General features: G+C 41.5%; 1 protein-coding gene across 1 annotated transcript in view; it reads left to right on the top strand.

Moving 5' to 3' along the window:
• The window catches only part of anos1b (anosmin 1b), a gene marked incomplete at both ends in the record, with an annotated part of 51,423 nt that overhangs the window by 26,867 nt on the left and 10,794 nt on the right, over positions 1-13,762 (top strand). Inside the window, 6 exons of the mRNA XM_083887931.1 lie at positions 2,404-2,466; positions 3,230-3,437; positions 4,746-4,930; positions 7,126-7,255; positions 11,632-11,725; positions 12,158-12,392. Coding sequence (XP_083744057.1) covers positions 2,404-2,466; positions 3,230-3,437; positions 4,746-4,930; positions 7,126-7,255; positions 11,632-11,725; positions 12,158-12,392 — 915 coding nt within the window. The remainder of the gene's footprint in view (positions 1-2,403; positions 2,467-3,229; positions 3,438-4,745; positions 4,931-7,125; positions 7,256-11,631; positions 11,726-12,157; positions 12,393-13,762) is intronic.

Here is a 13,762-nt window from a genome sequence, read left to right as displayed (position 1 = left end):
ATAATTTGAATTATTTGAAGTTACTTGAAGCTTAATTGAAGCTGCAGCTTTAATTATTTTTTTATTTTTTTATTTCACCTGCTGCATAAACGATTCATCTTCACTTTTCTTTCGGATCATACGCCACAAAAGATCATCAGCCGTTTTAAAAAGTCACTGACCACCCCCTCCAGAGCAAGTGAGCTGCTCCATTACACTCAGTTTACTGTGTGTAAGATGAATATGATTTAAGTAAAAAATAGCCCTTAATTGATCATGAATAACATGTGACAGCCCTATTTTTTTGTCAAGTTTAATATTGATAATTAGATTTTTTAACAGTTTTTATGGGAATATGAATGATAATAGAAGGTTAAGACATCAATGTGAAGAAAGTAAGTACTCAAAATGCAGGTATGTACTGTACGTGCGTATATGATAATGTTCTTGCTTTACATCTGTTCACTGAGCCTTGGTTTTCTGTGAAGAGACGAACGACTACCACATACTTGCAGCCACATTTCATCTCTGCAGGAGACAAGTGTTTCATTCTCGGAAGATAGACTTTGGACAGAGTGTCACTCTAAACTAAGGCAAACTTCTTCTTCCATGACTTAAATTAAACGAAGCAACTGCACAACATTAAACAGTGATCAGGCTCCACGCTGTGACCGCAAGTTTATGTCCAAGCACATGTGGCTTCATTGGCTTTGGTTTGCTGGTGCTTTATGAATCCCAGTGTTCCCATGTTGTGTTTGCCTTGTATTTTATATATGAAATGAAAGTTTACATAGTCTTAACCTAAAAAAAACTATATAAAAAAAAAAAAGCCCAGTTATCACTGTGAAAATACTTAGTCATCAGTCTGCAGACGAACCCATTTGAAACAATCCTGAGGTTGTGGAGACGACGTTTTCGTCCAACAGTAGCCATTTATTTGTGCAAAGATGAAGTATTTATGGCTTTTTGTTGATTCTGTTTGTTCCCCTGGAATCAGTGAGATGGAATAAATTGAGAGGATGATTGAAGCCAGACCCACTGTGGAGCTGAGGGAGACAGACGGACTGACAGGCAGAGGGAGGAGGGGAAGGAGGTTTGGGGTGAAACCGCAGTTTTTATATGTTGTCTGGTTTTAATTTGGTAAGAGCCATCACTCACCGGTTCACTGGGGTGGCAAACCAGATGAATATGTGCGTGTGAGCTGGAGCAGTGTGGATTTTTTTTTTTTTTCCTTTTTCTTTTTTTCTTCAGCGTGTTTTACCTGCTTAAACACAGAGAGTTGTAAATGCTAAAACCATGTGACAGGTTGTAACTTAGATGAGTTCTTACTCTTTCTTTTTTGCAAACCTCAGCCATTTAAAGGAAGAATTAACTTTTGAAACTGTTTCCGCACAGGCAAACCGACTAATGGACGTCAACATATCTTTCAATTTATAAACTTATTGTTATAGCGGTCTAATTGTGTCAGCCTCTTGGGCTGCAAGTTACAGTCCCGTTCCAATAAAGATTCCAGTAAATGTTGTCCTGAAGAAATGACTTCAGATATAACTGTTTATGAAACAAACATGCTTGATGATGGGCTTCCAGTATTACTTTAAAGGTACAGTATGACAACCAGCTACTGACTGTGGGACGATGTCACTTTATTGTGTCCGATATCAGTATCAAAAACATCTACCGATACCTATATTATTCCGATACAGTCATTTTAGACCACACATGGGCAACATAAGGCCCTGGGTCCGGATGTGTCTCGCAAACCGGCTTTATCCGGTCCACGGAGGCTCCACAGGTTACCTCAAGTTCACTCTTGCTCAACTCAAATGAAAAATCAATGTTGTGATAAAAAGTTACCTCAGAATGTTGTGATTTGAGTGGACACTTAAATATTATTTCACAAACACTGGTTCAAAATCTAATGCGACGAGACAATGCTCTGTATCTGTGGAGCGCTATACAAAGTCACTGAAAATGCAGACCAAACAGTAGCTTTGCACCTTCACATTAATAGCATTTAACTCCAGAAAAGGACACAGGTGAGGTTACATGTCACATTGTTGTTACATGTTACACATGATATAGATATGGGTTTAATGATCATTATTCATTTAAACCCTTGATTTTGTGGCCCTTCACTTGCTTAATTAATGCCAGCGTTGCCCTTTGGAACATATTGTTGCCCACTCCGTTTTAGAACATTTATGAACGTATGAAGCTGTTAACAACGCAATTGTGCCGAGTCATTTCAAAGACATAATTCTTAATAAAATAAATAAAACTGTGTAACACTTATTGTTCTCCCAAAAAGAAGAAATAAACAGCCCAAACATGACTGATGACAGTGTGATGAAACTTGTAAGTGTACATTGTAAAACACCTGCCTCATGTTTTCGTTTTCTTCTCCATGTTTGTGTTGTTGTGTAGTGTCTTCAGCCATGCAGGGAGCTGTGGGAAACCAGGAAGGTGCTGTCTCCAAAGTCCTGTGAGGTAAGCTAGAGTCAGTGTGTGTGTGTGTGTGTTTACTTGTATTTGTCACTTATTTAGCACCTTGTCAGACTCGGGCATAAACACTCACCTTGTCAGGACCAGTAGTCCTCATGGAGAAGTAGACCTAATGAGGCAGAACCTCTTTTGTGAGGAAGTTTAGAGCTAAGATTTGAATTGTGGTTAGGTTAAAGTGAGGGTTAGACATTAACTGGTTCAGGATTCGTCTGTCAAAATGAATGAAAGTGAAATAAAAATGTGTATTTGCTGCATATTTGTGTGCACTGCAATATGCTTGTGGGCTTTTGAATGTGTTGCACACATATGCGATTGTGCAACACGTTCTGTGTATGTTTTGCACGTATATACGCTATGTGTGCGTGTGTGTGGCCCAAAATGATTATTTGCAGAGCCAGTTGCTGTGGTTTTCTGAGGTTTTTCATCGCAGCAGCTGATGCGTGTTACTGGCTGGACGGCTGACTGGCTGGCTGGTTAGGAACACAGGGTAATTCAGATCTATCAGCTGAGGCTTGTGTATACATTTCGGTCATTTGCAGCCATGTGCGCAGAAACAGAAACACACACTTTCACCCCTTACATCGCAGACCTCAAGGGCTGCCTTCAAAGGCGTTTTTATTATGAGGGAACTCTCTCACCTCTGCTGTGTTGTTCTGCACATGTGCGTCTCCATATTATGTATGATTTCCATTGTGTGTCAACCGACCAAATAATAATACTAATTACCGTGCGTCTCTCTCGCTCTCAGAAGCAGACGGAGTGTGTAACGAGCAGGGAGTTCCTTGCCTCTCTGAGGTCGTCTCGTCAGGGTGACTGTCCTCCACCACAGCGAGCCACCGGCTTCGCTGCAGCCTGTGTGGAGAGCTGCTCGTCAGACCAGCATTGTCCCTCCTCCAGAAAGTGCTGCTTCAACGGCTGTGGACACACTTGCCAAGCCCCGGCCAACCCATACAAAGGTAAATGCTTTTCAGAGTTGGTTTAAGGGCTTGTTTAAACTGAGATTATCGTCAAAGAGTATGATGTTTTTGTTCTGTTTCAGCGAGCCTGGCTGGCACGTGGTTGATTTATAGTAATGATGACAGTCGTGATGAAGAAATCATTATTGGTTATGCGGTTTCACTTATTTTTATATGGCTTGTTTATCCCTCTGTTGACTGATATGCTGTCACAGGAGTTAAATCATAGCCCACAAACAGTTGTTTCTGTTGGGATAGACGCACTTGAGTAATCTAGCTCTTGCACCAATGGTGTTTAAATGTATTTAATGTGCAATTTTACGATTAACGTTAAAATTCAGTGTGATAAAGTTCCTGACTTTTTTTCCTGCTTGTGTGTTACCTGAAGTCCCATGCAGCCTCAAACTCAAACCTCGTTAAACAAGCGACCTATGTAAATATGTTTATTTTCTGACATAAAACTGCAGTGCGTAACATTTGGTGATATTTATTTGTTATTCTGCCTCTATTTGTTCTTCATGAACATAAACATTTAATCATGTGCGATATTATTGGCACAATTTCTGTATCGTGACAGATATTTATGCTTTAAAGTGTATTAATGGATATCGGCAAACACATCAACATCTGCCGATCATGACTAATGACTACAGCAGTAGGTTAAATAGTCTGCTACCTCCTTGACTTCAATGCTGGCGCCCCCTACGACTACATAGGCAAATTATCACATTAATTTCTCTACAAGAGACTAAATGCCCTCTGCAATTGAGCACAGGGAAAAATGTATATATATCGGTATCGGTTATCAGCCTTATTACTCCCGATATATCGGAAAATGGGATATCTGCAAAAGGCCCAATATTGTGCATCCCTAGTAACATTATTTCTATGCTGTGTCTTTCATCTGAGGGAGCACAGGGGAAGGCGTTTAGTGGACGCAGTCTGTCTTAACATAAAACAAATCACTTCCTGCGTGCAGTCCTAATGAATCCAATGCAGTTAATGTAACAGACGTTTGCTGGTATTTAAAAATTATGTACTACAGTTTTAAATCTAAATTTAGTCAATATCGCCTAATAATAATAAATACATTTTTGGCCGGAGAAAGGATTTCATTATCATACATATTAGTCCAGAGTTCAGTGACCTCACATAATTAGGAACATATTTTTACAAAAGCTCAACACAAAGTCCAATCATCCATCTAACTGCGTGTTCTTTGGCGTCTTGAGAAATCCAGTGACCCCATGTATTAATCATACTACTCTAAGAATGATATTCAGACAGCTTTCTGTTTGGTCCCCTCAGGTGTTCCCCTGAAGCCTCGCAGGGAGATGAGCTTTGTAGAGAATCCGGAAGGTCACGTGAAGGTGGTGTGGGTGTCAAAGTTCAACGTCAGCGTGGAGCCGATCATTTACATGCTTCAGTCCCGCTGGAACGTGGGTATCCATCCCAGCGAGGACCACGCCACGCCATGGACTACTGCCGCCATGGTAACTCAACCACACGGCCCTTTCACCTTTCATCCCCTGGTCCTAATTTGAGGATCAGAAGGTTGGAGATCCAGAAGATTTATAATGACTCGAGTCCCTGACTACAAATTAAGTTGCTTTAGGGATCTTTTCCACATTTGAAGAGTTATCATCTTGTTACTGTCACAGAGATATTATGTGGAGGCAGAGTGGTAGAGAGAAAAAGGCTGGTGTAACAACCCAGCACATGGTTGATTCTGTCTGAATATGCTACTTAAGAAAGTCACTCAATCTATAAAAAAATGTTCCCTGGTGCCGTTAACAGTGGACCGACACCACAGAGATTGTAACATATCCTTACCTCATAACTCTCAATTTGCCTGGAATGATGAAACTTCTCAGCTATGGAGATGGATGTTAGACTGTGTTTCCACCTCATCAGTCTGCTGCCTTGCTGTCTAAACCTCTCCACCCCAGCCAGTCTCCCATTCTGCCAGGGTAAACTGTGTGTGTGTGTGTGTGTGTGTGTTAGTGATTGTGTGTGCGCGCACTGTACGCCCATGTGTGTGTGTCTGTGTGAGGTTAGGTAAATAAGCAGAGCTTAAAAAGGAACCACAGGCAGCCACAGTCGTTCCACCGGCTGACGCTGAATGACTGAACGCTCATTATGGACTTAAATAGATGGCAGCTCGTGTGTGTGTGTGTGTGTGTGTGTGTGTGTGTGTGTGTGTGTGTGTGTGTTTGCTCTGTCAGGGAGACAGAACATGAATCTTTAGCAGTTTCAACCATCATTTTGGCAAATCTATTATCAGATGAACTTCAATTCAATCCAAGTGTGTTCATCTGACTTTCCAGCTCATTAACTTGAGAAAACTTGTATGTTTAAAACTACACAGGGTGCTGTCATGTTTTTGGACGGAAGATGTTTTATGGATATGAACTTAGTTGGCAGTTTATTATTAACAGCTAAAGCTAACCTGGTATAATAGGAATTTAACATCTTTGTCAGAGAGTTGCCGGGAACTGACAGTCAAGTATTCAGTCATGTGCCTTTAATTAAACAGGCCTGTGAACAATCTAACCTTCATGTATGGATACGATGTTCAGTTTTTATTTAAAATGGTTTGGCAAACATGTTCATACATCTTTAGATATTTTAGTTTTCATAGTGTTAAATTGTGTTGTGATGTAGGGTCACACAGTGGTTCAGTGGCTAGCATTGTTGCCTTACAGCAAGAAGGGTCACTGGTTCAGTTGACCGAGGGCTTTCCTGTGTGGAGTTTGCCTTTTCTCCTCGTGTGTGAGTATGTTCTACTCTAGTTTCCTCCTACAGTCCACAAAAACATGCAGATTAGGGATTAGGACTCTAAATTGACTGTAGGTGTGAATGTGAGAGAGAATGGTTGTTGTTGTTGTTGTTGTTGTTGTTCTCTCTGTCCCTGTGATGGACTGGCAACCTCTCCATCATTTGCTCTGTGTCAGCTGGGATTAGTTTAAGATCCCCTGCAACCCTAATCTTATTTTCACTGACAAAAATTGGAGAAGAAAACAACATTGTTGTATGACGACGGCGACCTTGAGTGTCTTGAAAGGCGCCTTCAAATATAATGCATTATGATCATATTATTATTAATATTATTATGTGCTGGACCATTTGTTTGCAACTGCTTCCAGGCAAAAGCATCCTGAGTCATCACTGCAAGTAAATCAATAATGTGTTGCATGTTTTGAATAAAAAAGTCATTTATTGATTAGGGTGTTAGGAGGCTATTGTGCTGCTAGTTGTTTTCCAGTAAACCCGATTTGGCTATAAAGAAGTTTATATCTGAGTATTATAATATAAACCATGTCAGCAGGAAGGTGAGTATTTGTGTATTGTATCTCATCCTCTGGGATTATATAAATTCACAAGAATCAATTCTTTGTATGGTGCTGTATATAATTGAATCTCTTAGATCAGTGATTCCCACTCTGAAAAGAATGGAAAGTGTGCACACACAGCACTCGTCAAATGAAGTATCTTAAAGTGCATCTTAAAGGTAGCCTATGCATAGCCTATGCATGTCTATGCCAGTTTCAAAATGTAATCAGGCTTTGCAAGTCATGTTTTGTTTTGTTTGGGAATGATAGTGCAAGACTGCAATGAGTCTCGAACCAAAGCTCTTTATTTCTGTCATGCATCGAGCCATTATTCTTTGTCGTGTCTGTATTTTCAGACCCTTTCTGAAGAGGTGGTTCCTCCAGATCTGAGACCTCAGCGCTGGTATCAATTCAGAGTAGCAGCCATCAACAGCCACGGCAGCAGGGGCTTCACGACGCCGAGCAAACACTACATCTCCAGTAGAGGTAACGCAAAACACAGTCACACGTGTCCGAACAGAGGACAGTGACACCTGCATACTGAATTTTGACATTCTGGTCCCGAGACACGAAGCAGGAGGAAACTCAGAGGAAAAAGTCCAACACTCAGGAACCGTTTCCCTTCCGCTCCTCCTCTGTTCGCTCCCTCGATCACTCAAAGATGATGGATAAGGCACACAGCTGGAAAATTATCAGGCAGTCCATAAAGCACGGACAGGAAATATACACTCGGCTGCAAATTGCAAATGTTGTTAACTCTGTCACTCACTTGCATATGGGCTCAGTTGATTCGGTGCCAAAACGCCTGGTGTTGGTCGGTTAAGACGGTGTGAAAGTGAGAGTAAGACAGTCAGAAGCACACGCACACAAACTGTAGGAGGTCCTCGCTGTAATACCTCGCAGGCTGAGGTCATATTGGTGTGATGCCAGGATTGGCTGGAGATATGAATCCCCTGCCAGGATTGGCTAGAGCATGTTTCTCTGTGAATAATGACTTCAGGTTGGACCCGGCTTTGGAAAAAAAATATTCTTTATCAGTTGAACACATAGAAAACTGCTGCGCCTGGGACCGCATTTTCCGCTGCCATCAACAAAATACTAAATGGTGGAATTCTCTGTGCCTCCTGTAGAGTTTTATAAACATTACAACCTGTGCCTTGGCACACTGAGTATTCTCTGGCAGCTCCTGGTGGCCCATCAGCATATTAAAGTTGTTGGACATATGGAAAATATGCACTTTCTTGCTGCGAGGGAGACGAGAAGATCAGTGCCATTCTCATCATTTCTATCTGCTATGTATAAAACAGGATATTATGCTTATGTCTGCGTTGCATGCAAGCGAATGTAGACAAGTTTTTTATTTGGAAAGTGTTTTTTAGCCAACTGGCTGCTTTCTAAAGCAGTATATACAACTGACAGAAAGACAGGCGGGTGGTGTCAGTTGATGTTCGAATTTCACTCTCCGCAGCCAAGCAAAAAAATAAAATAAAATGTACATCCCATAATGTTGTAGGAGTGCTAGTTCAGGACATGCTTTGTGTGTGTGTGTGTGTGGGTCTTTATTAGGCCATGGGGTTTTTCAAATATTGGTTCAAATCCTTGCTGTGAGGACATTTTAGGAGCAGCGCACAACTTAAAGGGGCGTTTTTCGTCTTTTGTTATTTAATCCTCATATGACCATCATGATATTCAGGCTGCCTGGATTTATTTAGATTGTATGGCTGTAGAATTGTCAAAAAAATGTTGCTTCTGACACTTTTTCCAAGATTACTTTCACTTACATATCTGGCAGTTATTCAACCTGAGAAGCTGACGTCACAAACGTGTGACACGCTGGGGAATCTTGTCTATGATTGGACGGTCGTTCCGCGGAAATCCTGAGGGCTACCGTAATGACAAGTATACGAGCACAAAGCTCTATTTCTCTGCTTTCCAGTGTCCATTCATCCGTTTTCTACAGGTTTATCCTCCACATGAGGGTCACGTGGTGGCGATGTGCCAATCTCAGCTGACAAACGGGTCACACTAGATAGCATAATCGGTCTAGGAGTGCCAAATGGTCACAGAAGGGTTAAACACTGTCCGACGAGTAAAAACAGACATGAACTGAGCGTCTGCAGTGAGTGCCTGAGATGCTGTTATTAGGAACACACACACACACACATGCAGAGACCATGCTGATTAGGAGGAAATTTCTGATTGGATGTCAAAGCAGCGTCTGAAGACAAAAAATCTACACAATAATCTCAGTGTGTGTGTGTTTTGTGCTTGTGCACTCTCATATACTTCAAGCGCCTGGGTTAAGGGTTAAACACAAACTAAAACATACCATATAGCATCTGATCACTGTCAGAGTCTTGTGTTTCCAGTTCATTTGTCTGATTAGTCAGGGGCTGGAGGTCAGGGGTCACAAATCAGGAAGCTGGCAGATGTCAGGGTGGTTACGGTTTCTCCACTGTGACCCGATGCTAACCAGAGAGAGAGAGAGAATGGGATTTTTTTTTTTGAAGAGGAAGAAAAAGAAAAAACTTCCCTTTTTTGTTCTAATATTAGTGTTGTGCAGGACCTGCCAGCAGTGATTACATGGGAATGTCTAGATCAGAAACCTCATCTTGATGTCTTTATCTGAAGAAACAATGGAATGAGACCTAGCTGATTGAGGGAGGAGCACAGAGTTAAAAAAACAAAACAAAAAAAAGAGCCTCAGGCACATGTGTGTCTGTTGGTTCTGATCTGTTCTACTGCTGGCACCACACCAGACACTGAAGGACACCCTGCTCCTTCCAAATAAACGCCACTTCCACATGCAAACACAAACAGGCCACATCTTGTAGCCCTAATATGTCGTCCTAACTTTGATCTCCGCATTTGGGTCAGCCAAGCACAGCCCCAGGGGCACGTGGGAGGCCCGCCATGGGGGATGTAGTTTTAATCAGATACATTTAGTCTTTTTAATCAAATACAGGATTGGGATTTCAGAGTCTAATGTGATGCAGAGCCCCAGCGCTGGAAGAGCAGTGACCTCAGGATTTCATTTTGGAGGCAAACGGTGACTAGTGGTGGTCGCCTTTGGTATTTGTTGTGGTAGCTACTGAACAGGGAGGCTCCAGGCTTCTCCAGTATCACTCACCTTTGATGCCGGAAATCTAATTGGCTTTGTAGACTCGAACAAGCCCAAGAGGAAATTAGTCTTTTCCCTCCCATATTGGCGTCCTGACTCTGCTCTGCTGCAGCAGATTAGATGTGGAATTATTAGACAATGCAGTCAAGCTGGCGAACGGCCACTGCTCAGTTGGATTCATCAACTCCACAACAGTTGCTCGCCAGTAGATATAGCTGAACGATTTGTCGTTTCTTCATCCAAATCACAATTTAAGAGTCTAAAGAGTGTGACTGTTGATTTTACCAGCTGCTTAAACATACGTGGCAGGCAAATACACTCAGCTAAACGTTCTCCATGCTGTTGAAGACACAGGACTCTACATCATGTTGTGTGATGTGTGTCTTTTTGGAAGCCAGTGACAACAGTGTGCACCTTGTTGTGGAAATTTGTGGCTTCCAGTGCACATGCACCGAGTTTGGGTTGGAATTTGTTGTGAATGTTTGCGTGCAATAGTTACACGTCTTGCCCTGAAACATTTATACATGGTGTGTTTTCCACAGAATTTCACAGGCTTTTTTATCAAGTTAAATGAACATGATAGTGTTGGTGTTTAACTTTGTTTTCTACATCTAATGTAATATCTAACAATGTGATAAGTTAGGATATGAATGTAGAGCGTAAACTAAACCAGAAGTTGTGAAATGTGCTAAGAGCATGGCAGTGAATGACTTGGAGGAACCAAGTTAGTGTTTTATTTTCTAAGATTAATGTTGGATCTAATTACAGCTGCAGGCCTGTAGTATATTACAAGTACTTATACTAACGTGGTTGTGTTATATCGCTATATCTTTTTATAATCTATATATTTGTCTGGCCAGTTTGGCACTGAGGGGTAGGGCTAAACAATTAACCGAAATGTTATCGAAATCGCAATATGGCCTACTGAAAATTTCTTTAGTTTAGCGTGTCAAAATCTAATTTCAGATGAATTATTGTCTTGATTTATATAGTCTTATTCTCCAGGCAGAAGAGAACACCTTTCCCTCTGATATTCCAATTGCAATTCCTGTCAAAATAATCGCAATTAGATATTTATTCAGCCCTCCCGGAGGGTGTCTGGTACAGTTCAAATGAGAACGTGTACTTATCATGATGGTAGTGGTGTTAATGATGATTATTTCTCTTTAACAACACTAGTGCAGTACCCTTGTGATATATGTATTCCTATAGTGGGAGCTGAAGCAGATTTTTCAGTTATGGTAATGCATGATAAGTCTGACAGTCACAACAGCTAGCTACGCTAATGGAAATCGAAAATTAAAACATTCGCGTTGTGCCTAATGTGGTTGCACAGTGTTTGTATTATGGTAGCCCCATGCTAAAGCTAATCATAGCCTCGCTAGCTTACCTTTGGAAACAGGTTCGCCAAGTTAACCGCAAAGTAGTAGCATGCTAATGCAAATAATATATATAATAATATAATAAAATATCTCACCCACCGTGAGGGCAGCCTCTTCACTCCCACCTCCCCGTTCCAGACAGCGCAGCTGCTGCTGATGAGCCCCTGCTTGTCTGGTGTAGCGTGATAAATCAGCAAAAAATGAAAATTCTTCCAATTTGAAAATCAAGGATGCGCACCATCGGGCCATGCTCAACCCATATCCAAAGTCTTAAGGCGATCTGACTTACGGTCAGCGAGATATGCCCGTCACAGACACAACTTGCTTTATAGAAAGATCTCTCTCTCTCTTTTTTACAGATCCTTCACCTCCAGAACCACCAGTTAACATTCGAGTGAGCAACCAGTCTTTAGATTGGATGAGTTCACGACCAGGGGCCCAGTTCACAGAGAGGTAACTTGAGTAATGAAAGAGGATTGATATTCTTCTGTCTTTTCGGCACTGCACACCGTCATAAGTCTTAAATTGTGGTCAGGTGGATACAGAGACCTGGCCCGTACACTTCACGTCATATTTCGTTGTAGCGCCTTTTCTGTGCGTATGCTGTTAAACAGAGGTCATATTAAGTTCAGACTTGGATGAGAAAAGATTTTAATAGCAGAGATGAGGACCTAAATTGTAGCTTAAGTTCAGCATGATGATATAAAATGTCTGCGGCTTTACTGTGTGCGTATATAAAGTGAACGGGAGATTGTAAACAACTCTGATGTATTATGTCTGTTACGTCTTTCTGCTTCCTCAGCGGAGACAGTTTTCTTTTCACCTCATTATCATTAATTTAGTTTGTGATGTCGTCTCGTTTGACTTCCTGTTTTCTGTCTTCAGGACAAAGGGGAGTGGGGTCACAGTGGCGGTCTTGTTACGCTGGGAGCCCCCCACGGAGGGAGACCTGCCGGTCCACAACTACAGAGTCACCTGGATGTCTCGGCATACGCACACAGCCCATAAACACGCCCATGCACTGCATGGACACGCACATTCAGTCAACAACAACATGCACACGCACCCTCGCACAGCGGAACAGGGGAAGAAGGAGAGCAACAACAGAGTAACTCACGGGGTAAGATCTTTTTTTTTGTTATATTCGTATTTATACTAAATAAAACAACATATGAATACATACAACATTAACGGTGGAGGCACACAGTCGTCCAAACGCTGCCCTCAGTGTCGATTTCAGAATGTATTTAGAATGCGTGACTATTTTCACATTTTATTCTTAGAGTTGAATTTGAAATGGATAAAATCAGCATTTCTGCCCAGCAATCTACATGCAGCAACCCATAATGACAATGTGAGATGTTAGTTTAGTTTACTTTAGAACACATACCAATCAAATTATTCAAATGAACTTCTCCTTGTGTTTGAAAAGCAGTGAGAAGATATTTAAAACTTATTTAATCTAATCCCTTGTCTTTGAAATGTGAATTAATTCATCCACACGGCTTCCTGTTGACATCCTTCTGCAACATTTCATCACATAATTCATACTTATAGTATATACACTACCAGTCAAAAGTTTGGACACACCTTCTCATTTGAATGTTTTTTCTTTATTTTCATGACTATTTACACTGTAGATTCTCACTGAAGGCATCAAAACTATGAATGAACACATATGGAATTATGTCGTAAACGCAAAAGTGTGAAATAACTGTAAATATGTTCCATATTTTAGATTCCACTGGCGTGGCTGACAGCCACAACAGCTAGCTACGCTAATGCTAATCGAAAATTAAAACATTTGCGTTGTGCCTAATGAGGTTGCACAGTGTTTGTATTATGTTAGCCCTACGCTAATGCTAATCATAGCCTCGCTAGCTTACCTTTGGAAACAGGTTAGCCAAGATAGCCGCAAAATAGTAGCATGCTAATGCAAAATAAATATGTACTTGCGTATTGGTGAATGGACACCGACTTCGCTGTTTCACTATAACACCATGTTCTGCGGTGAACCGTGTGAAAATGTCTCACCCACGGTGAGGACAGCCTCTTCACTCCCAACTCCCCGCTTCAGACAGCGCAGCTGCTGCTGATGAGCCGCTGCCTGCCTGGTGTAGCGTGATAAATCAGCGAAAATTAAAATAACTCCAAAAAAATCAAGGGTGCACACCATCGGGCCATGCTCAACCCATATCCAAAGTCGTAGGGTGATCTGACTAACGGTCAGCAAGATATGCCCGTCACAGACAGACACACAGACTTGCTTTAGAGATAGATGTGACTACAATTTGACTGGTATCCACTATCAAAATTAGCCAATTGTTTTGGTAAATGGTCTATATTTATGCTTCCGGCACAGCCAGGAACAACATGGGTTTAAGCATCTTGCCCAACATCGACATGTACCTTTGAGTTGAAAGACGACTCGTTGTACCAAAGCACCAATACAACAACAAATATGATATACATCACATCTCAGGCAGAGGT

The sequence above is a fragment of the Microchirus variegatus genome (assembly GCF_963457635.1).
Source record: "Microchirus variegatus genome assembly, chromosome: 4".
Classification (NCBI taxonomy): Eukaryota; Metazoa; Chordata; class Actinopteri; order Pleuronectiformes; family Soleidae; genus Microchirus; species Microchirus variegatus.
Note: the sequence above shows the minus strand (reverse complement) of the source record. Positions and strands in the feature narration are given on the sequence as shown.